We start from the raw sequence: 26,074 nt of genomic DNA, 5'->3' as shown, positions 1-26,074 counted from the left end.
TTACTTACACATCTTAAGATGGTCACCTTAACCCAACAGTTTGCAGAACTGAACAACAATAAATTTAAATGTGTTCTATGTCCTCAAAACATCTTTTATGCAGCAAGAAGTTCTCTTTCCTAATACCATTGTTGTATTACACTTCTTGTTCCTGTTGCGTGTTCTGGAATTCTGTCTTCTGTAAATTTTAAGATGCATGTCAGCATAGTGAGTTGTTTTGTCCGCCAGTCTTGCAGGGAAAACTAAATATGACTGTAAATCTGAATTGTGGTGGCTGTAGTTGGTCAGTCAAAACAATTTTTGTTATACACTCCAGAGTCATGAAATTGGTAAGCTTTCTGGTATTGTTATTTTACAGATGCTAAACTGCATTCTTCTCTGACCTGGCACTTAATTTATTTAATGTATTTCAGAAATGTCCTGGATTAATTTTCTCTACAATATGTGACAGAACACTTCTCTCCAATCACTATGCTTGAAGATGGCTTGCTCCTTGCCTTGCTCTAAAGTGTGATTTGTTACGTTCATGACGTAGTCGAATGAAAACGAGACAGATGAGATGGGGGTGGGGGCTCTGGACAAGTGCTCTGTGGGTTTCTTGCAAACTTTATTACATGTATAGGTGATGGTGATAATGATGGTTGTTGTTCCTGCTACTTCATGTGGCTCTATGGCCTGGTGCAAGTCTTCCTGTTGGATGCCACGTCGGCAACTTAAGTGTCTCTAACCTACCCCAGTTATCCAACTGGGTAAAGTGCACCTATACTTTAACTTCACTCTGAACCAGGTATTGTTTCTGGTGACCCTTCAACAAAGTTGAGAAATGAAGGCTAGATTAAAAGGGAGGTTGAAAATCCTGTGGGCCAACAGATTTGAACCTGCGACCACTGTTTTCAGGCATGTGCTTTACCGATAGGCATGTATGTAAACACCACATCTACTGGCTCTGACGATTGATTTTGAGTATGAAATTACACAACTTGTGGCCATATCTTTTGAGTGCATTGACTTACAAGCTTAAGTTTGTTAGACTGCTGAGGGTCTATAGCTGCTAGTACAGTATTTGACATAAATATCAGCTTCATACTCCTACCCGTTCCTGAGAAAAAGAAGTCTTAAGAGGTGGACAGATAGACAGATGGACAAAAATTGACAAAAAAATAGACGTGATATAATCATTATGAATCATGAATTTTGCCTCAGCTATGCAGAAAGTCACTCCACATGTGCAACCACAATGGAAGGGTATCTTTTGAGAGGCCAGACAAATGTGTGGTTCCTGAAAATGGGCAGCAGCTGCAGCCTTTACAGTAGTTGCAGGAGCAACAGTCCAGTTGTTTAAATGACCTGGCCTTGTAACATCAGTCAGAACGGCCATGCTAGTCTGGTATAGTGAATGGCTGAAAGAAAGGGGAAACTACTGCCGTAATTTTTTCCAAGGGCATACAGCTCTACTGTTTGGTAAAATATTCAGGAGGTAATGTTGTCCCCCTACCTGTTCAGATCTCCAGGTATGGACTGCGTGGGAGTATGTCATCATCAGGAGAAACAAAACTGGTATTCTATGGATTGAAGCATGGGATGTTAGATTCATTAATCACACAGGTACATTAGAAAATTTAAAAAGGGAAATGGATAGGTGAAAGTTCAATATAGTGGGCGTTAGTGAAGTTCGGTGGCAAGAAGAACAGGACTTCCGGTCAGGTGAATACAGGGCTATAAATAGAAAATCAAACAGGGATAATTCAGGAGTAGGTTTACTAGTGAAAGAGAAAATAGGAATGTGCAGGTATGCAACTATGAACAGGATAGTGAATGCATTATGATAGCCAAGATAGACATGAAGAACACACCCATCACAGTAGTATACGTTTATGTGCCAACTAGCTCCATAGACGAAGAAAGATTGTAGAAATGTATGACGAGATAAAATAAATTATTCAGATAGTTAAGGAAGGTGAAAATTTAATACTGATTGGGGACAGGAGTTAGGAAAAGGAAGAGAAGGAAAAAATGTAGGTGGAATATGAACTGGGGGAAAGGAATGGAGGAGGAAGCCACCTGGTAGAATTTTGCACAGAGCTTAATTTAATCGTTGCCAACATTTGGTTTAAAAATCATAAAAGAAGGTTGTATACATGGAATAGACCTGGAGACTTCAGAAGGTTTCAGGTTCATGATATAATGGTAAGACAGAGATTTCAGAACCAGATATTTAATTGCAAGAAATTTACAGGGGAGGATGTGGATGCTGGTCGATGATTGGTTATGAGCTGTAGATTAAAACTGAAGAAATTGCAAGAACTTGGGTATTAAGGAGATAGGACATGGCTAGGTTGAAAGAACCAGAGGTGGTCAAGAGTTTCAGAGCAAGTATTACGTGATTGAGTAGAACAGGGGAAAGGAATACAGTAGATGATGAATGGATGGCTGAGAGAGATGAAATCATTAAGGCAGCAGAGGATCAAATAGTTAAAAAGATCACACCAAGCAGAAATCCTTGGAGATAGGACATGGCTAGGTTGAAAGAACCAGAGGTGGTCAAGAGTTTCAGAGCAAGTATTAGGTGATTGAGTAGAACAGGGGAAAGGAATACAGTAGATGATGAATGGATGGCTGAGAGAGATGAAATCATTAAGGCAGCAGAGGATCAAATAGTTAAAAAGATCACACCAAGCAGAAATCCTTGGATAACACAGGAGATATTGAATTTAAGTAAAGAAAGGAGAAAATTTAAAAATGCAACAAATAAATTTGGTGAAAGGGAATGCAAATGTATAAAATGAGAGACTGATAGGAAGTGCAAAATGACTAAGCAGGAATGGCCAGAGAACAATTGTAAGAATGTATATGCATATATCACTAGGGGAAATTAAAGAGACCCTTTGGAGAAAAGAGAACCGCCTGTATGAATATCAAGAGTTCAGGTGGAAAACCAATCCTACGCAAAGAAGGGAGAGCAGAAGGGTGGAAGGGGTATATAATGTGTCTATACAAGGGAGATGTACTTTGTGGAAATGTAAGAGGGCATAGATGAAGATGAGCTGGGAGGTATGACACAGCGAGAATAATTTGACGGAGCGCTGACAGACCTAAGTCAAAATGAGACAACATTCCATCAGAATTACTGGTAGTGTTCGGAGTAAGATGTGTGAGACAGGCGAAATACCCTCAGACTTCAAGAAGAATCTAGTAATTCCAATTCCAAAGAAAGCATTTTCTGACAGGTGTGAAAATTACTGAACTTGCAGTTTAATAAGTCATGGCTGCAAAATACTAATGCAGTTTCTTCACAGAAGAATGGAAAAACTGGTGGAAGCAGACCTTGAGGAAGATCCATTTGGATTCCGTAGAAATGTAGGAACGCATGAGGCAATACTGATGCTCCAACTTATCTTAGAAGATAGGTTAAGGAAAAACAAACCAACATTATAGCATTTGTAGACTTGGAGGACACTTTTGACCATGTTGACTAGAATACTCTGAAATTCTGAAGATAGCAGGGGTAAAATACAGGGCACAAAAGGCTGTTTACAACTGGTACAGAAACAAAACAGTGGTTGCAAGTGCAACAAGAATAGTGGAGTGTAATTGAATGAAATCAGGTGATGCTGATGGAATTAGAGACGAAACGCTGAAGGTAGTAGACGAGTTTTGCTATTCAGACAGCAAAAAAAAAAAAAAATGAATTTAGTAGAGGGGTTATAAAACGTAGACTAACAGTGGCAAGAAAAGCATCTCTGAAGAAGGAAACTTGTTAGCATTCAGTGTAGATTTAAGTGTTAGGAATCCTTTTTGAAAGTATTTGTCTGGAGTTTAGCCATGTATGGAAGTGAAACATGGATGATAATTAGTTTAGACAAAATGAAAATAGAAGATTTTGAAATGTGGTGCTACAGAAGAATGTTGGAGATTTGGTGGGTAGATCATGTAACTAATGAGAAGCTACAGAATAGAATTGGAAGAAAAGAAATTTGTGGCACAGACTGACTAGAAGAAGGGATTGGTTGATAGGACACATTCCAGGACATCAAGGGATCATGAGTTTAGTATTGCAAATGGAAGTGTGGTGGGTAAAAACAATAAGGGAGACGAAGAGATGAATACAGTGAGCAGATTCAGAAGGATGTAAGTTGCAGCAGTTATTCAGAGACTAAGAGGTTTTAACGAAATAGAGGAACATGGAGAGCTGCAGAAGAAGAAGAAGAAGAAGAAGAAGAAGGTGGTGGTGGTGGTGGTGGTGGTGGTGGTGGTGGTGACGATGACGATGATGACACAGTTACAAATTAACTATTTTTTTAATTTTTTTCCTTTACTTGTACTATGATGCCTTGCTTTCTGTTAAATTTTCAAAATTGTAGGTCAGTGGGAAGCACCTATAGGTTTTGATGAGTGAACTTGCAACTATCAAAATAGGTGATGTAAATGACCATATCTTTTGACTGCATTGACTTAGAAGCTTAAATTTTATATACTGCAAATTGACTACAGATATTAGTAGGTGACATAAATTTCAGTGTGATATACCCTCTACTCATTCCGGAAGAAAAAGGGGCATTTAATAGTTGGATGGACGGATGGACAGACAACAAAGTGATCCTGTAAGGGTTCTGTTTTTACTGATTGAGGAACTTAACAATAAAAAATAAGTAACCTGTTTATTATTTCAGAAGTAAGTACCATAACTGTGAATACATATATCCCACTGAGAGACAAGGCGATTAGTGCCTTCATGGAAAAATGTTTGTGGTAGCATGTGGGTGGAACTGTGAGTGTACTCAGGTGTTGTGCACCTTTTCATGTGAAGCAAATTGACGGCAACATGTCGAGGTTATATCAACTATGCTGCAGAAGTTTTGCTGGGAAGTTCTTACACACACTCCATATAGTGTTGGTATGTCCACATGTGGTTTCCATATTTTTGGTACACTGGAGAAAGACATTTGTGACTGTCAATTAACTTCGCGGCTGTCAATTTACTTCGGACAAAGAGATGTATGACCGGCTACCGTCATGGTTCCTTACACAACCGCAACATGTTTCCATGAAGGGGTTGACCATCTTGTCTTACAGTGGTATAAATGTATGAACAGTTGTGGTGAGTACTTTCGAAGTAATCAACAGATTACTTACTAATTCCATCTGTCTTATTTTGATTTGGCTGCTCCTTACACTTTTTTCACCCCCCCCCCCCCCTCCCTCATGAAAGTTGAAATACACTAAATCTCTCCACCCCCCCCACCCCCCCTTTTTCCTACCATGTTGTACTCATGTCTGCTGTGTTACCTAATTATCAATGTGCAGTCATTTAATATATTAGTCTGCTGCCACCATTACTCCATTTGGTGTGTGCGCGTGTGCTCCTGTGTGTGTGTCCATGATAGATGTAATTTAAAATAATATAAGCTGTAAAATTGTTTGCTATGCTAATTTATATTCAACATTTTAAAGTGATGATGGTGAAAGGGAGGATTCGGATGGTGAAGGTAGACGGACAGGCCGTGAATACCGTGATAAGGACAGTGACAGTCTAGATTCTGGTGACCGTCGGTCCAACAGGCCAGCAAGTTCTCCAACAGCTGGGACACCTGTCCGTTCCAATAAGCCTATTAAGAGGATAGACTTGGGTGCAGCAGCACACTATGGCAAGGATTCAAACTCAGGGGTAAGATTATAACTGTTTATTAACAATATTATTAGCATTGATAAAAATCAAGATAAAATAAGGATGTAAACCACTGAAAACTGTGAGCAGATTTTTAAAATAATTAAAATTGTCTACAAAAGTTCTATGTTCAAACATAAAAGCCACCTCGTAAAGGAGTGCCTCTGTTAATGGTAGGTGACAGTGAAAATAGAATAGTTTTTTAATAACTTTCTGATTAGGATTTACATGCAAATTGCAGCTGTTTACTTTTTCGCCTAGGACCAATGTGCATATTTTAGTAAGCTATTTAGTGAGACAATATTCATTATGAATCTTGCAATAGAAATACACTGACGGGGGAAAAAAAATCACAACACCAAGAAGCAGTTGTCCAGTGTAAACAAAAGTTTGTACATTTGTTCCTACATCTGAAAGATGATGTCTACTCAATTTTTGCCCCAGTAGCACGAGTTTCGCTAGTAGTGCCACTGTGAGGATACAGATCAGAGTTGCTTTAAATACATTCTGTAATGGTCATGAGCATTAGTTACATTTGAGATTAGACATGGTGAGTTGATGTTAGTAAAGAATGCCTTTAAGATGGCAAACACACCATTAACACCACCTTGCTGAGTTTGAATGAGGTCATGTAATAGGGCTCAGAGAAGCTTGATCTACCTTCTGCAATATTGCAGAAAGACTTGTTGGGAACAAAGTCACTGTACATGATTGCTGGCAGCGGTAGTTGCAGGAATGTGTGGTCACAAGAACAGGCTTCAGATGGCCACATGGCATTTCTGAGAGGGAAGACCATCATATTTGGCATATGACTGGTGCATCGCACTGCATCTGCAGCAGCAATTTGGGTAACAGTTGGCACCGCAGTGTCACAAAACACTGTTACGAATTGATTACTTCAAGGACAGCTCCGAGCCACATGCCCTGTATTGTGCATTCCACTGATTCCAAACCACCGTCATTTGTGACTTCAGTGGTGTCAAGTGAGAGCTCATTGGGTTGCAGGGTGAAGGTCTGTTGTGTTTTCCGATGAAATCTGTGTCTGTCTTGGTGCCAGTAATGGCCATGGATTGGTTATGAGGAGGCCAGTGATTCGACCTGTTGTGCTGCCATTCATGGACACCATTCCAGAGGGTGTTTTCCAACAGGATAACATTTGCCCACATACTGCTGTTGTAACCTGACATGCTCTCTGCAGTGTTGACATGTTGACCTGGCTTTTTCAATCAGCAGATATATCTCCAATTGAGCACATGCGGGACATCATTGGATGACAACTCCAGCGTCATCCACAAGAAGTGTTAACTGTATTGACTGACCAAGTGGAATAGCCATGGAACTCCATCCCATGAACAGACGTCTGGCACCTATACAACACAATGTATGCACATCTGCATGCTTGTGTTCAATTGCTTATTAACGTACCAGCATTTCAATTTCCAAGAGCTTATCTCAGGCTTATATTACCTGTGATCTCGCAATGTCGATCACTTCAGTAGTTACATAGACAAATTTATTCCTTAAATTTCATTTCTTTATGTTAATTACTTTTTGGTGTTGAGATACGTTTCCTGTCTGTGTGTCAGCTTGTGTTAATAAAAAAAGTGTTACATTATCCAACAGTGTTGCTGCTAATGTTTTGCGCAGCACTTATTAGCGTTTTTGCTTTAATGAAAGTGTTTGATTAATGTTAACGCACCGTACAGGCCAGGCTTGTGATAAATTCTTGTTATCTTTTGGCATCACACTCGGTTACATGTCATGCTTCGTCAAGTTCGAATCTCAAAATATATGTTCTTAAATATTAGGGACCCATCCCCACAACATGTTTTCGACATAAATAATAAGGGCAATGAGTGTTGCATTTGAAAAATTTTCATTCACTTATTTGATTTTGGTCATTTCAATTTGTACATTTTGTGCAACAAAATAAATAATGGAAAAAACAGAGTTACTTTGATTAAAGGATTGGAATAGCTGAATCATTACTGCAGAATGTACCAAATCAGATTAAAAAGGACAAGGACAGGTATTGTGTGGAGAGTTACCAGAGACACTGCACGCAAAACATCAGGCCCATTTTCCTAAGCATATTGACCCAACAGCATCAGAGTGAAGGCCATCAAGACTGTGTAAAGTCAGCATGAAAAATAAAAAAAAAAAAAATAGTGAAACAATGTGGGGGGGGGGAGGAGATGAAAGTTCCATGACATATACCCATCTGTTTCGAATGATACCACTTCCTAGAAGGTTAGTGATTTATGTTGTTACTTTTTGTAAGAGTGCTAATTATGTGAATGTATTCAGAAATTGGAGATAAGTGGTATGGATTTACATTATATTGTATTGATTCATAGTATTTCTTTTGTGGTATTTCTAACCCATTTAGTACATGAGGCTGCAATTACTTATCAAATGTTACTGTTCTTGCGGTCTTCAATCCAAAGACTGGTTTTATGCAGTTCTCCACACTACTACGTCCTGTGCAATACTATTCATCTCCAAGTAACTACTACAGTGTACATCCTTCTGAATCTGCTTACTGTATTTATCTCTTGGCCTCCCTCTATGACTTTTACTCCCCACGCTTCCGTCCGGTGCTAAATTGGTGATCCCTTGATGCCTCAGAATGTGTGCAACCAACTGATCCCTTCTTCTATTCGGGTTGTGCCACAAATTTCTCTTCTCCCCAATTCTGTTCAGTGCTGCTTCATTAGGTACATGATTTATGTCTCAAATCTTCAGCATTCTTCAGTTGCACCACATTTAAAAGGCTTGTATTCTCTTCTTGTCTAAACTGTATATTGTCCAACTTTCATTTCCTTACATGGCTACACTCCATACCAATACTTTCAGAAAACACTTGCTGACACAAATAGCAAAACTCATCTACTTCTTTAAGGTGCCACATTTCATAATCTAATTCCCTCAGCATCACCTGATTTAATTCAGCTACATTCGATTATCCTTGTTTTGCATTTGTTGATGTTTATCTTATAAACTCCTTTCAAGGCATTGTCCATTCATTCAGATGCTCTTCCAAATTCTTTGCCGTCTCTGACAGAGTTACAGTGGCTGCTCCCTGGACTTTAATTCCTACTCCAAATTTTTCTTTCATTTTCTTTACTGCTTGCTCAATATAGAGACTGAATAATATCGTGGATAGCCTACAATCCTGTCTCACTCCCTTCTCCACCACTGCTTCCATTTCATGCCCCTTGACTCTTAGAACTGCCACCTGGTTTTGTGCAAACTGTAAACAGCCTTTGCTCCCTATATTTTACCTCTGCCATCTTTATAATTTGAAAGATATATTCCAGTCGATATTGTCAAAATGCTATAAATGAAGGTTTGTTTTTTCCTTAATCTATCTCTATTGAGAAGTCATAGGGTCAGTATTGCGTAACGTGTCTCTAAATTTCACTGGAATCTAAACTGATCTTTCCTGGTGTCGGCTTCTACCAGTTTTTCCATTCTTCTTCTTTAAAGAACTTGTGTTAGTATTTTGCAGCTGTGACTTACTAAACTGCAATTTCAGTATTTTTCAGCACCTGCTTTCTTTGGAATTATTATATTTGTCGTGAAGTCTGTCTCGTACATCTTGCTCACCTGCTGGAAGAGTTTTGTCATGGCTGGCTCTCCCAAGGCAATCAGTAGCTCTAATGAAATGTTGTCTACTCCAGGGGCCTGGTTTCGACTTAGATCTTTCAGTGCTTTGTCAAATTCTTCATGCAGTATAATATGTCCCATCTTCTCTTCATTTACATCCTCTTCCATTTCCACAAAATTGCCCTCAAGTACATCTCCCTTGTATAGTCCCTCTATATAGTCCTTCCACCTTTCAGTTTGCCGTTCTTTGCTTCGGACTGGTTTCCCATCTGAGGTCTTGATATTTATAAAGGTGGTTCTCTTTTCTCCAAAGATCTCTTTAATTTTCCTGTAGGTGGCATCTATCTTAACCCTAGTGATACATGCTTCTACATCCTTACATTTTTCCTCCAGATATTCCTGCTTAGACATTTTGCACTTCTTAGGCGTTTATCAACTATTTCTCAAAAGTAAACCAGTTGGATCTTATGCATATACTTACATTCCATAACTTGTATATGATTGGTACAACATCGGCCCGGTTTGCTGCATTGTGCACTGGCTCGTAGGCCTGGCGTTTACATTTTTGGTCCAGGCTCTTGGAACTTAAATCGCAGGTTAAGAGGTTAATTAATGTCTAAAAGATGGCTAGGGGTTGTTTCCTTGTTTTTATTCGTTGTACTTAAGAGATTTTAGCAGTGTACCTTGTCATTGCCTTCAGCAGTGGAGTTCTGTGCAGCATATTTATATATCCTGGTCACTTACATCTTTTCAGTCATTATTTTCTTGTTATTAGAAAGGTTGTTCCAGTGTTTTGTTGAGCATGTCAATTTCATGTAGGTCATATTTTTGCCAATATGGAGACTTGCTTATTTCTACATCCAATAGTACATCTGGTGTTTCTTTTTTATACTTTGGATCTTCATTCTCTTGGCAGATTTAAGAGATGATCATATAGTACGTATGTAACGTGTGCACTCTTCCATTGTTATGGAAGCCCACTGAAATAGTGAGAAGCATTTGTTTAATTTTTGTGGAAAATTTCTTAATGTTCCATAAAACTAATGTTACTGTACATCTACATCTACATTTATACTCCGCAAGCCACCCAACGGTGTGTGGCGGAGGGCACTTTACGTGCCACTGTCATTACCTCCCTTTCCTGTTCCAGTCGCGTATGGTTCGCGGGAAGAACGACTGTCTGAAAGCCTCCGTGCGCGCTCTAATCTCTCTAATTTTACATTCGTGATCTCCTCGGGAGGTATAAGTAGGGGGAAGCAATATATTAGATACCTCATCCAGAAACGCACCCTCTCGAAACCTGGCGAGCAAGCTACACCGTGATGCAGAGCGCCTCTCTTGCAGAGTCTGCCACTTGAGTGTATTAAACATCTCCGTAACGCTATCACGGTTACCAAATAACCCTGTGATGAAACGCGCCGCTCTTCTTTGAATCTTCTCTATCTCCTCCGTCAACCCGATCTGGTACGGATCCCACACTGATGAGCAATACTCAAGTATAGGTCGAACGAGTGTTTTGTAAGCCACCACCTTTGTTGATGGACTACATTTTCTAAGCACTCTCCCAATGAATCTCAACCTAGTACCCGCCTTACCAATTAATTTTATATGGTCATTCCACTTCAAATCGTTCCGCACGCATACTCCCAGATATTTTACAGAAGTAACTGCTACCAGTGTTTGTTCCGCTATCATATAATCATACAATAAAGGATCCTTCTTTCTATGTATTCGCAATACATTACATTTGTCTATGTTTAAGGGACAGTTGCCACTCCCTGCACCAAGTGCCTATCCGCTGCAGATCTTCCTGCATTTCGCTACAATTTTCTAACGCTGCAACTTCTCTGTATACTACAGCATCATCCGCGAAAAGCCGCATGGAACTTCCGACACTATCTACTAGGTCATTTATATATATTGTGAAAAGCAATGGTCCCATAACACTCCCCTGTGGCACGCCAGAGGTTACTTTAACGTCTGTAGACGTCTCTCCATTGATAACAACATGCTGTGTTCTGTTTGCTAAAAACTCTTCAATCCAGCCACACAGCTGGTCTGATATTCCGTAGGCTCTTACTTTGTTTATCAGGCGACAGTGCGGAACTGTATCGAACGCCTTCCGGAAGTCAAGAAAAATAGCATCTACCTGGGAGCCGGTATCTAATATTTTCTGGGTCTCGTGAACAAATAAAGCGAGTTGGGTCTCACACGATCGCTTTTTACGGAATCCATGTTGATTCCTACAGAGTAGATTCTGGGTTTCCAAAAACGACATGATACTCGAGCAAAAAACATGTCCTAAAATTCTACAACAGATCGACGTCAGAGATATAGGTCTATAGTTTTGCGCATCTGCTCGACGACCCTTCTTGAAGACTGGGACTACCTGTGCTCTTTTCCAATCATTTGGAACCCTCCGTTCCTCTAGAGACTTGCGGTACACGGCTGTTAGAAGGGGGGCAAGTTCTTTCGCGTACTCTGTGTAGAGTCGAATTGGTATCCTGTCAGGTCCAGTGGACTTTCCTCTGTTGAGTGATTCCAGTTGCTTTTCTATTCCTTGGACACTTATTTCGATGTCAGCCATTTTTTCGTTTGCGCGAGGATTTAGAGAAGGAACTGCAGTGCGGTCTTCCTCTGTGAAACAGCTTTGGAAAAAGGTGTTTAGTATTTCAGCTTTACGCGTGTCATCCTCTGTTTCAATGCCATCATCATCCCGGAGTGTCTGGATATGCTGTTTCAAGCCACTTACTGATTTAACGTAAGACCAGAACTTCCTAGGATTTTCTGTCAAGTCGGTACATAGAATTTTACTTTCGAATTCACTGAACGCTTCACGCATAGCCCTCCTTACGCTAACTTTGACATCGTTTAGCTTCTGTTTGTCTGAGAGGTTTTGGCTGCGTTTAAACTTGGAGTGAAGCTCTCTTTGCTTTCGCAGTAGTTTCCTAACTTTGTTGTTGTACCACGGTGGGTTTTTCCCGTCCCTCACAGTTTTACTCGGCACGTACCTGTCTAAAACGCATTTTACGATTAACGATTACATAATTAACCCTAGGACGCCTGGGGGGGGGGGGGGGGGGGGTTGAACCCACACTTTTTTCATGTCCCCTGCTTTTGCCCAAGTAACTTTTATACTACATATTCTGTTTGAGTTATTGTTTGTTGGCTATTTTATGAAACGTTAGTGCCAATATATTTTATAGAAAATTCCTGCTTTGAAAGAAAAAATAAATAAACTTATTATGGGTCCAACAACCTCCCACCCCCTCCCCTTAGGCTTCCATGCTATAGAAAAATTCCCTTAGTAGGATTTCGTATTTCTCATCTCTACAACAATGCAAGTTAATTTCTTGTTGGTTGGTATTCTTGGTATTCACAAAAATCAGTTTACTTTCAGAGGAAGTGATTGTTGATGTCAGTCGGCTTTTATTTATCTTGTAAACTTGCAGTGAGTTAGTGCAGTTCCCTACTGTTCACACCCAGACTTAGAAATGACTAAAATAATACATGACTCATCTTTAGAAAGAGTTCTGAATGAAATTTTAGATGAAGATTCTGACTCGGGGAGTGAAAATGAATATGAGGATGGTGTTATGGAGTATGATTTAGATCGGGAAAGTGATGTGGATGTTAGAGAAGATGAAGATAGGGCAGCTTCAGGTAGTGACCATCAGGATGTTATTGTGGCCAAGTCTGGAAGGAGGTACGTAACTACACAGCCTAGAATTCCTCGGAGGTCTGTTGCTAATATAGTAAGAGAGTAGGCAGGAGTGACTCGAGCTGGTTTTTGCCATTCACCTGGAGAGGCCTGGATGTTATAGTAAAACATTCAAATGAAGAGGCAGTTAGGCGAAATGTTACTTTGAGTAATGAGAGAGAATTGTGTGCCTTTATAGGAACCCTGATACTTATGGGGGCAAATAAGGACAATTCTATCAGTGTACATGATCTTTGGCCAGACCTAACGGGTCGGCCAGTTTACAAGGTTATTATGGCAAGGGAACGTTTCAAGGAGCTTATTGCAATCATAAGGTTTGATGACAAAAGTACCCGCCAGCTAAGAAGGGAAGCAGACAAGTTCACAGCAATCCATGATGTTTTCAACAAAGTGAATGATAGATTTCCACTACTGTATAAACCAGGGGTCCACCTTACCATTGATGAGATGATGTTTAGAGGGTGCTGTCCCTTCAAGGTATTTATGAAGGATAAATCGGGCAAGTATGGCATCCTTAGATGCATGATGTCTGATGCAGTTGACAGATACGTCTTGAATATGGAATCCTATGCAGGTAATGTTCAGAATTTGTCGAAAGAAGAATGGGGTTCAGCAGCTGTCATCAAATGTCTGGTAGCACCTGTGAAAAATACTGGTCGAACTATTACTACAGGCTGATACTACACATCGGTGGATTTGGCGGAAGAGTTATACCAAGACTACAAAGTTACTACAGTAGGAACTCTCCCGTCAAACAGGAAGCATATTCCAGACATAATGAAGAACACGTCAAATCGAGAGCTATATTCATCACTGTTCTTGTTCACAGACCCATCAACAGATAGGCCTCCAGCAACTTTGGTGTCCTACATAGTAAAAACGAAACCAAATAAAAACTTACTGATGTTGTCAACAATTCACCAAGATAAAGGCACTGTTGGAGGAGAGAAGAATAAAACAGAGATAAATGCACATTATAATTCTACTAAATGTGGAATTGATACCATTGATCAAATGGCACGTATGTACACCTGCAGGAGGGGAACAAAGAGATGGCCTCTATCTGTATTTTACTCTCTCATCGACATCTGTGCTATCAATGCAACCACCATATTCATCCAGCAACATCAAAGACGGAATGAAAAGAAACACAACAAACGGAAACTCTATCTTTTGAAAGCTGGGATGGAACTAGGGAAATTGCAGGTAGAAGAAAGAAGTGTCAATGCAAGAGGGTTATCTAACCAAATTGTTCAATCAATGGAGACTATTCTACAAAAGAAAATCAAAGAAGTGACAACAGAAGCACGCCAGCCTCCTGCAGGGAAAGGTCAGTGCCATATTTGTGTAAGAGAAGCTAAAACAAAAAAGCAGAAGTACAACAACATAAGTAAACCAAAATAGTATTGTGGACAGTGTCGTAAACAAGTGTGTAACACACATTCAGATAAAATTGTGAAGTGTCTCTTGCCTTGAAGTTGAGGACTCAGAGTAGTCTATTGTGTATGAACACATCTGTATTTTGTATTATAATATGTCAATTTTTTATTCACTCTATCCGATATTTATAACAATTAACATTTATCAACCGATGCCTTAGTTAAAATACATAAACCATTTTGAAAGTTGTAATTTTTCTTAGTAAACTTATTTAATACCTGTGGGCTCGCCGAACCCCCCCCCCCCCCCCCCCCCCTCTACCCCCTTGGGCATCCAAGTTAGAAAAAAAGGCTTGGGCATCCTAGGGTTAAGATTTATTCAAAGAATTCTTTACACATTCAGCGAAAACTTTCTGCAATAGGGAACTCAGTCTGTGAACTCACGTGGGTACCATTAAGCATTGGTTGTCAACAGCAAAAATCGATCCTATTGAGTAGTCATCTTCACTTCCCTTTCAAATGATATATTAGCTCTTGCTTCTGCTTTGTTGTTTCTCCTTTGCTAATAATTGTCCTTTTATGTTTTCATTTGTCTGTCCTTCCCTTATTACTGATTTACTACTGTTGACACCTCCAGCTTCACAAATTTTCAAATCTCTTCTATTGTTAACACAATGACTGATCTAGCCTGAAGTCTGAAAACTTACTTCTGATGTTAACACATTATTTCATAACTTCTGTAGGGTGCCGCATGGCATCTCAAATGCCACAACAGAAATTAGTAATGTATTGTACGTTAATAAGCTTTGCTTTGCTGTTCTGAAGCTGCTGCTGCTGGTGAGTTTTCTATTTTCATTTGATTGTTATTTAATGTAGAGATTCTATTCATTTTAGTAATCCCCACACAGAAAATTTTGTCAGTATGTGTTGAAAAAGAATTAAAACATACTAAGTGATTGTTGTATTGTTTTTTGTATTGAGATTACATGCAAATGAAATGCATTACTGAAAGAAATGTCAGATTTACCTCTTGTCAGCAATTTCTAAATTTTATATTAAATGAATTCTGATGGGGATGGTTCATTTGGAGTTGGACCTTGAAAATATTTTATGTAAAACATTAACCAACGGCATTTGAATAAAAGTTGTTCTATGCTGAAATCTCTGTTCCATTGACGTAATGACATTGGAGCTCATGTTAGGAGGCGTTGGTTTCTAGGTTGTAGTTAAACGGGAAGTGTAAAATTTTCATACCACAATCTACTGATAATGTTTCCAATAAAGTCTTTATAACATTGAGTAATTTTTTTCAGACTGCCAGCCCCATGAAAAACAATTCTACTGTTTCACATCAAAACAACAACAATATAAACAAAAATAGTGGTGAATTACTGACTGACATATTAGGTGGGACTGTCATCAGTAATAATGGTTCACTTATCACTGGTGATGATGATTTTAATCCACGTAGTGGAGAGGAGTTAAGCACAAACAACACAGAATTTGGAGATTTTTCCAAAGCTTTTGGTGCACCTGCACCAACTAACAATCCACGGTAAGCAGTTGCATTTTTCGTAGGTGTTAATCTATTGTGTTATTGTGACAATTTTTTTTCCCTTAATTTCTCGTGGGCGTGCAGCATTTTAAATCTCATGTAAAGACATTAAATAATTTTAACCAAAAATGCTGCTATAACAATATTTTATTCAGCTGTTCTTATTGCTATTAGCTCATTTAGATGCCAAGGTCAATTTCAAGCTAACTGAAAAGCAAAAACAATCAATTTTTGACAGAAAAGTTAAATTGAACAGATAAAAAAATCTACTCACCAAGTGGAGCCAAAACACACACACTTAAAAGAAGGTTGTAATTAGGCAAGCTTTCGGAGCCAGTGGCTCCTTCTTGAGGCAGAAGGTTTGAAGGGAAAGGAAGAGGGCTGAAGGAAAAGGACTGAAGAATTCTAGGACAAGGGGTATATTATGGGAAAGTCACCCAGAATCTCGTGTCGGGGGAGACTCACTGCACAGGATCAGAAGGAAAGACTGATTGTTGGGGAATTCATCGGATGAGATTTGGAAACCTGAGAGCTTAAAGGTGGAATGCAGGGTAATATGTGAGACAGAGATTACTGCTTAAACATCATGCATGAGCTATTAAGAGTGAAAAGATCAGCGCATTGTACATAACAGACGTGGGATGGAAGGAAGGAAGGGGGGGGTGGGGGGCTGGAAAATTGTCGGGCAATACAATGAAAGATGTAGAAAACTAAAATGGAGTCAAGAAAAGAATAGTTTCTTGAAGAAATGCCAAGACAGAAGAGATTAATGTAAATTAAGGCCAGACGGGTGGCGAGAAGCAAGGACATGTTGTAGTTCTAGTTCCCACCTGAGGAGTTTTGCAAGACTGATGCCTGGGGGAAGAAATCCAGGTGGTGTGGTGAAACAGGCCCAGAGGCAATGGTTGTCATGTTGTAGAGCATGCTCTGCAACAGGATATTGCGTGGTACCAGTATACACCCTCTCTCCACATCCATTTGTCCTAATTGATAATTTGATTGTAATCATGCTGATGTAAAAGGCCAAACAGGGTTTACATAACGGCTGGTATATGGCATGCATCATTTCACAGGTGGCCCGATAATATATGTTTTGCCAGTTACGGGGCTGCTATAGGTGGTGGTATGAGGTTGCATAGGCAAGTCTTGCAGTGGGGATAGTCACTGGGGTAGTAGCCATAGGGGAGAGATTGGTGCTGGAGGAGCATAGTGTCTGACAAGAATATCATGGAGATTGGGAGAGTGATGAAAAACTGTTCTAGGTGTGGTGAGCAAAATTTCAGACAGAATGGATCTTTTTCTTTTTTTTTTCCCAGGGCATGATTTTAGGAACTCGTGGCTCTGTCAAAGTAGCTGGTTAATACTTTCCTGACCAGGATAATACTAAGTCACCAGTGGTGTGCTCCAAAGTTGTGTTTTGGAGGGATCAGCAGTGCCCAGGATTTGATGTGATGGCCCAGGAAATTTGATTTTTGAACTAGGCTGGTGGGGTAATTACATGAAGTGAAAGCTGAGGTGAGAATGGTAGCGTATTGCTATGAAGAGTCTGCATCACCTCGGATGCTGAGGCTGTATGAGAGGGAATTTTTGACATGGAAAGGATGGCAACTGTCAAAATGTAAGTACTGTTGTTTGTTGGTATGTTTACTGTGGACAGAAGTGTGTAACTGGCCTTCGACGAGGATGGGATCAACATCCAGGAAAGTGGCATGGTATTCACAATAGGATGATGTGAAATTTAATTGGGAGAGGGTATTCAGAGATTCCATGAATTTCAACATGTCAGCCTCACCATGAGTCCATATGGTAAAAATGTTATCAGTGTATCTAAACCAAACCAGGAGCTGAAGACTTACGGATCCCAGGAAAGCCCCCTCCAAGCAATCCATGTAGGGAAGAGCCGTCCTGCTTGCCATCGCCATACCTCTGATCCGTTTGTATGTCTGCTCCTGAAAGGTGAAGTAGTTATTGGTAAGTATAAAGTTGATTAAGGTTAGTAGGAAGGATGTCATAGGTCTGGAATTAGGTAGACACTGACTGAGGAAATGTTCAGCAGCAGAAAGACTGTACGTGGAGGATGTTGGTATAGATGGAGGTGGTTTCAATGGTGACAAGCAAGGTATGTAGTGGGAGTGGGACACGGCATGGATTTCAGACGATCTAGGAAATAGTTGATGTCTTTGATATAGAGGGGAGTCTATGTACTATGGGTTGCAGGTGCTGATCAACTAAGGCAGATACATGTTTGGTGGATGCTTTGAAGCCACCAACTGTGGCTAGGATGATTAGGTTTGTGGATCTTAGGAAGAAGGTAAAAGGTGGGTGTGTGTGGTTTGGGTGGGGTGAAAAGTTCTATGGATTGAGGTGTTAGTCCTTGCGAGGGGCCTTTTATGTAGAGGTGCCAAAAAGCTGGTGTAGACCTTCACGAACATACTTCTTCCGGTCAAGTATTGCAGTGGTAGAGCCTTTATCTGCTGGGAGGATAATGATGGAGTCATCAGCTTTTAGGGAACATAGAACCTGGTGAGATTGACTTGTTAAAATTCCTGGATACCGTCTCCCAATTAAATTTCACATTGTCCTATTCCAGACCCCATACCACTTTCCTTGATGTTGATCCTGCCCTCGCCGAAGGCCAGCTGCACACTTCCGTCCAATAAACCTACCAACAAACAACAGAACTATGTTTTGACAGTTTCCATCCTTTCCATGTTAAACATACCCTCCCATACAGACTTGGCATCTGAGGCAAACGTATTGTTCTGATGTAGACTCATTACAGCAATACACCACCATTCTCACCTCAGCCTTCACTAGTCCTAAGTACACCACCAGCTGAGTTCAAAAGCAAATTTCCTGAGCCGTCACATCCAATCCTGGTACTGCTGATTGCTTTAAATCACAACTTCGGAGCACACCACTGGCGACTCAGTATTAACCTGATCTGGAATGTATTAATCAGCTACTTCGACAGGACCATGACTTCCTACAAATGAGATCCATTCTGTATGAAATTTTACGCACCACATCTGGAATAGCTTTTTGTCACCTTCCCAGCCTCTGCAATATTCCTGTCACACTATGTCCCTCATGCACCCATCTCTCTACCTTATGGCTCCTACGGCTGTGAATATCCCCACTGTAAGACTTGCCCTAAGCGCACTCCTACCACCACCTGTAGCAGCCCTGAAACTGGCAAAACATATACTACGAAACGGAGATCCACCTGTGAAATGAAACATGCCACATACTAGGTATTATGTACACACATTCGGCCTTTACATTGGCATGACTATCACCTAATTATCAATTAGAATGAATGGGCTTAAGCAGAGGATGTGTACTGGCAACACGCTATATTCTGTTGCAGAGCATGGTCTACAGCATAACAATCATGACCTCTGTGCCTGTTTCACAACATGCGCCATCCAGATTCTTCCCCCAGACAAAAGTTTCTCAAAACACCACAGGTGCAACTACTGCTACAACATGTCCTTGGTTCTTGCCACCCACCTGGCATTAATTTACGTTAATTTGTTCCAACTTAGCATTTCTTCAAGTAACTACTCTTTCCTTTCAATCCATTAGCTTTCTACATCTTTCATTGTCTTACCCATCTTACTTTTCTCTGCCCCCCCCCCCCCTCTCTGTGTCCCAGCTTTGGTACATTCAGTGTCAGTGCACTTATCTTTTCACTCTTAATAGCGCAATCATGATGTTTTAAGCCGTAATCTCTGTTGTGCATATTACCCTGTCTTCCACCTCTAAGCTCTTAGGTTTTTTAAAATCTCGTCTGATGCAGTCCCCAACAATCAGTCTTTCCTTTTCATCCTGTGCAGTAAGTTTCCCATGACCTGCTGTTCTGAGTGACTTTCGCGAAATCTACCCCTATTCCTAGACTTCTCCAGTATGTTTCCTTGACCTCTTAACTCTTCTGCCTGAAAAAGGAGCCACTGGCTATGGAAGCTTGTCTAATTAAAACCATTTTTATGTGTGGGGCTGCCACTGCTTGATAAGTAGATTTTTTTTATCTATACAATTAACTTAATTTTTATGTTACGATTTGGAAGTACTTATGTCCTTGATACATTATTAATGCTGATGCTGTTGACATTTATCATATTGTAATAACCTGATGGAGTTTTATAAATCTGTAGTTGCTGGTCACTCTATTTTTGAGATGTTTGATTCATTTTTAAAATTGACAGCTTCTCTTCACAGCTAGGTAATGATGTACTACATATATATCTGGTTTATTAATCTATGGTTCTGTGTGATATTGTCATCCTGGTGGTATTTCCTGTGCCTAAATTATTTATCCATGATCATTTTTAATGATTTCAGCATAATTGTTGATGTAATTTTTATTTTTTAATTCAGTTTTTCATTTAAGAATTTCTTTTGTTATTTGCCCTTATGAGTCTAAATTTCTATTTCTTCCACAAAATTTAGATTTGGGTCCTATTTCTATAGTGTGTTCTGTCTGGTTTACAACTTACAAGAATTATGTACAAAAATCTTATGTTTTGCAAATATCTTCAAAATAACTATGGTGTTGAAATGGGCTCATAGCCATAAGAACAGCTAAATAAAAAACTACTGTAGCAGCATTATTGGTTAAAATTATGTAATGTATTCACATTTGTAATCAGGGACAAGGCACAAAGTTTTGCACAGTAACAACCCATTGTTAAGTTTCATTTAAGTTGTCAAATCCTCATTCTTTTTCAGTTTGTCTTCTTTATGTTGTGTTTATGATGATTTACAATGTTGACAATGATACGAATTGTGTTGATTTTATTAGTGGTAAGTAAAGCTGGTTTGTTACTGTCAGTGGTCGTATCAGCCAACATTGGTCAGTTCCAACAAGGCGTGTGATCTCATTGAGGGTAACATAGGGGTTGGACATTAATATGGAAATACAGTGAGAAATAAATGCTTGAACATAAAGACAGATGGTAGCCAAGCCTGCAAGTGACGCTGTTGTGTTAGGCCACAGGTGGCACCTGTGCATTGCTCTCATGACATTGCAAGTGTGAGTCATGGTCATAACAGTGTTCTTTGTAGTGACTGTGTTATGTCTGTTGCAAGTGTGAGTCATGGTCATAACAATGTTCTTTGTAGTGAGTGTGTTATGTCTGTGCTTAGTAGAATTCGAACAGGGGCACATGGTTGGTTCTCATATGGTGGAACCTTATGTAACCAGTGGAACCGAAGTGTTTGGTGTTTCAGGAGGCAGCATACTGAATATTTATACCACTTAAAGGGAAAGCGGAAGACATCACTTGCCAAGTGATAACACATACAAGAATGAGAGTTGTGATCATTGTGGAGGATTGTGATGGAAAATAAGAGGAAAACAGCTGCAAAAGTCACTGTAGAACTGAATGTTACACTAACATACCCTGTCAGCATAAAAAAAACATGAGCAGATCTTTGTAAGCTGGGAATTGTGGGGTGAGCTGGAATTCCGAAACTTCACATCAGTGATGGAAATACGTGTAAAAGGAAAAACAAGAAGCCAAAACCATAAAACCATGAACATAGAAGTGTGGAAGAAACTCATTTGGTCAGATAAATTTTGTTTCAAACTGTTTTCAATTTTTTGCTAAGTTTGTCTGGTGTGTGTCGTCCCAACCCTAGAATGCAGGTAACTTGGTGCCAAGAGTGAAATATAGTGGGGTTAATGATGATGTGGGTGGCCGTATTGTGGGGTTGCATGGTCCCCATAGTTACTCTGTAAGGTTTCATTACTGCCTAGGATTATGTGAGCATTTTGGCTGATATGGTCCGTCCCATAGTACAGTGTTTGTTACCCAAAGGTGATGCTGTATTGAAAGGTGATGCTGTATTCCAAGGTGACAGGGCCCATTTTCACATAGCTCACATCATCCACTCCTGGTTTTGTGACCACAAGGGTGATTTGTCACATCTTCCCTGACCAGCATAGTCACCAGATATCAATTTTATGGAGCATTTGTGGTTTACTTTGGAGAGGAGAGTGTCTGATCACTATTCCCCTTTATTGTCGTTACTGAACTTCCACTATTTTGCAGAAAGAATGGGTTAAGATTCTTTTGAAAACTGTACAGGACCTTTGTTTATCCATTCCAACATGACAGGATGCTGTTTTGAAAGCTAATGGTGGCCTCAAGCTATTGCAGCACCCACTTCCTTTCTTGTGCTACAATCTTCCATTTTGGGACCATCCTTACTTCTCTTACTCTCAAATCCATTGTGGCAGTCTTGATGTTAACCTGGATATGCCATTAGGTTCCATCTTCTTTCATTTGCATCTTTATCCATTTACGTTACATCAAATTTTTTTGGCTGATGTAATTTTTGGTCCTGTTTTGGTTTTGACCTCCACTTTTCCAAACTTGGAAGCATGCCTTAAATAGCAGCAGCTGCCCATACTGTAAAAGACCTTTTGTGTACAATAATTACTCAGACTTACATAGGTGCTTAAGGCCCAGTGCATTAGCCAGTGCAATGTGGTGGGGTTGTTATGTACCCTTTGGGAGAGCCCCCCAGAAACACCGGGATTGTACTTGTTATACCTGAGCTGCTAATGCCCCATGCATGCCAAGGAATAGTGCCCATCATCTTGGGGCAATAGGAATCCCAGCAATGGCTGTTGTGGAGATGTGCTTTGCTGCAGCTGGGTGGACCCTTGATTCGAATAGGTATCAACAGGATGGAAGTTTTACAAATGAAAAACATCAAACTAAACCAACATAATGGCAGTACTATCTCAACAGATAGGTATAGATATTTCAGCGGGGATGGTTACAATCCAATTGCTGCCTCTGTTCTGGCTACCCCTTCAGAAGAGGGCCAAGCCAGAAGACTGAGAACAAAACAATTTATTCAGTACCTGGTATGTACTAGAACATGTGGAGTTACTTTTTCACGACAAAGCCATTATTTTTCATGGAAAAGTTCACACATTGGAAAGAAATGTGAAATGGGGCCTCCTCTGGTACTGTACTGTGTGAAACAATTCAGAAATGTAAGAGACTGGGTGACATACCATCAACTAGTACTTCATGTAAAACTTCAGGTATGGTACAAGCAGTTATCTTCTACTGAGACCTTACACTTCAGGCAGAAGATGAGCTATGAGCTAATGTAGTTCAGTAGGTGTACATTTTGTCTGATGAGTATCATATGGTCCAAAAAATAATCAAATACAGTTGTCCATTTGACTGATGAAGTCATCCATTTGTTAGGTATGTGACCATCTAGACTTGCTATGTAGTAATTCCTTAGAAATGCCTAGATAGCTAAATACTTTGTTTATGACGCATTTCGACTAATCCTGAGAAGATAACTGTGGCAAAATTTACAAACAAGACAAGCTAGAAATGCTTATATATAAATATTTCAATACCAATGTAACATAAGGAACAAAGTACACATTGAGTACAAGTACTTGGAATATGCATAGGGAAGTTCCTGCAAGTGAGCACTACAAGAAAAATGTTCACTGCTATGCACAATTGCTGTTAGGCATTGCAAAAGATGTTATTTAAAATTCGAGAATAACAGAAATGACAATGTGTTTGTCTTCAGTACATTATTCTCTATTATTTCTCTAAAAGAGAATAGTACACAAAAAGTTTGTCTTTTCTGTTATAATGTAATTTTAAATATCATTATGTTTATTATATAAAATTTAGAGGAAGTGTACCATTAGAGTATCATCTCCCGCATCCCTCTTTCTTTCTCCAATCCCCTCTGTCCCATAGTGCTATCCTTCCCTCTAGTTCCTCAGCTATTCAACATGTTTCTCATCTGCCCCCTAAACTGCCCTAATGGCAGTTGTATATAAGAGTGCACATTTTCCTTGTATTGCTCAATTCCATGATCTTTCCTAAGCATTTTATAAGTATGTGCACACTATCTGTACTTAAATTCCTGTTGTTACGTTGGTCTTGTAATATTACTGTATGTTGTTGTTGTGGTCTTCAGTCCTGAGACTGGTTTCATGCAGCTCTCCATGCTACTCTATTCTGTACAAGCCTCTTCATCTCCCAGTACCTACCTGCTTAGTGTATTCATCTCTTGATCTCCCTCTACAATTTTTACCCTCCACGCTGCCCTCCAATACTAAATTGGTGAGCCATCGATGCCTCAGAACATGTCCTACCAACTGATCCCTTCTTCTAGTCAGGTTGTGCCACAGACTTCTCTTCTCCCCAATCCTATTCAGTACCTCCTCATTAGTTATATGATCTACCCATCTAATCTTCAGCATTCTTGTGTCACACCACATTTCGAAAGCTTCTGTTCTCTTCTTGTCCAAACTAGTTATCATCCATGTTTCACTTCCATACATGGCATACATGGCTACACTCCATACAAATACTTTCAGAAACAACTTCCTGACACTTAAATTTATACTCGATGTTAACAAATTTCTCTTCTTCAGAAATGCTTTCCTTGCCATTGCCAGTCTACATTTTATATCCTCTCTACTTTGACCATCATCAGTTATTTTGCTCCCCAAATACCAAAACTCCTTTACTACTTTAAGTGTCTCATTTCCTAATCTAATTCCCTCAGCATCACCCGACTTAATTCGACTATATTCCATTATCCTCGTTTTGCTTTTGTTGATGTTCATCTTATATCCTCCTTTCAAGACACTATCCATTCCGTTCAACTGCTCTTCCAAGTCCTTTGCTGTCTCTGATACAATTACAATGTCATCGGGGAACCTCAAAGTTTTTATTTCTTCTCCATGTATTTTAATACCTACTCAGAATTTTTCTTTTGTTTCCTTCTCAATATACTGATTGAATAACATCGGGGACAGGCTACAACCCTGTCTCACTCCCTTCCCAACCGCTGCTTCCCTTTCATGCCCCTCGACTATTATAACTGCCATCAGGTTTCTGTACAAATTGTAAATAGCCTTTCGCTCCCTGTATTTTACGCCTGCCACCTTTAGAATTTGAAATAGAGTATTCCAGTCAACATTGTCAAAAGCTTTCTCTAAGTCTACAAATGCTAGAAACGTAGTTTTGCCCTTCCTTAATCTAGCTTCTAAGATGAGTCATAGGGTCAGTATTGCCTCACGGTTCCAACATTTCTACGGAATCCAAACTGATCTTCCCCGAGGTCGGCTTCTACCAGTTTTTCCATTCTTCTTCTGTAAAGAATTCGCGTTAGTATTTTGCAGCTGTGACTTATTAAACTGATAGTTCGGTAATTTTCACATCTGTCAACAACTGCTTTCTTTGGGATTGGAATTATTATATTCTTCTTAAAGTCTCAGGGTATTTCACCTGTTTCATACATCTTGCTCACCAGATGGTAGAATTTTGTCACGACTGGCTCTCCCAAGGCCGTCAGCAGTTCCAGTGGAGTGTTGTCTACTCTGGGGGCCTTGTTTCGACTCAGGTCTATCAGTGCTCTGTCAAACTCTTCACGCAGTATCGTATCTCCCATTTCATCTTCATCTACATCCTCTTCCATTTCCATAATATTGTCCTCAAGTACATCGCCCTTACATAGACCTTCTATATACTCCTTCTGCCTTTCTGCTTTCCCTTCTTTGCTTAGAACTGGGTTTCCATCTGAGCTCTTGATGCTCGTGCAAGTGGTTCTCTTATCTCCAAAGGTCTCTTTAATTTTCCTGTAGGCAGTATCTATCTTACCCCTAGAGAGATAATCCTCTACATCCTTACATTTGTCCTCTAGCCATCCCTGCTTAGCCATTTTGCACTTCCTGTTGGTCTCATTTTTGAGTCGTTTGTATTTCTTTTTGCCTGCTTCATTTACTGCGTTTTTATATTTTCTCCTTTCATCAATTAAATTCAGTATTTCTTCTGTTACCCAAGGATTTCTACTAGCCCTCGTCTTTTTACCTACTTGATCCTCTGCTGCCTTCACTACTTCATCCCCCAAAACTACCCATTCTTCTTCTACTGCATTTTTTTCCCCCATTCCTGTCAATTGTTCCCTTATGCTCTCCCTGAAACTCTGTAAAACCTTTGGTTCTTTCAGTTTATCCAGGTCCCATCTCCTTAAATTCCCCCGTTTTTGCAGTTTCTTCAGTTTTAATCTACAGGTCATAACCAATAGATTGTGGTCAGAGTCCACATCTGTCCCTGGAAATGTCTTACAATTTAAAACCT

General features: G+C 39.8%; 1 protein-coding gene across 2 annotated transcripts in view; it reads left to right on the top strand.

Annotated features, from left to right (window-relative positions):
- The window catches only part of LOC126253169 (clathrin interactor 1), a 194,017-nt gene that overhangs the window by 61,649 nt on the left and 106,294 nt on the right, over nt 1-26,074 (top strand). For both annotated transcript variants that reach the window (XM_049954327.1, XM_049954326.1), the window contains exons 7-8: nt 5,452-5,665; nt 15,688-15,929. In XM_049954327.1, the coding sequence (XP_049810284.1) occupies nt 5,452-5,665; nt 15,688-15,929 (456 nt within the window). The remainder of the gene's footprint in view (nt 1-5,451; nt 5,666-15,687; nt 15,930-26,074) is intronic.

Source organism: Schistocerca nitens, chromosome 4 (genome assembly GCF_023898315.1).
Source record: "Schistocerca nitens isolate TAMUIC-IGC-003100 chromosome 4, iqSchNite1.1, whole genome shotgun sequence".
NCBI lineage: Eukaryota > Metazoa > Arthropoda > Insecta > Orthoptera > Acrididae > Schistocerca > Schistocerca nitens.
This window is presented reverse-complemented; position numbering and strand designations above follow the sequence as displayed.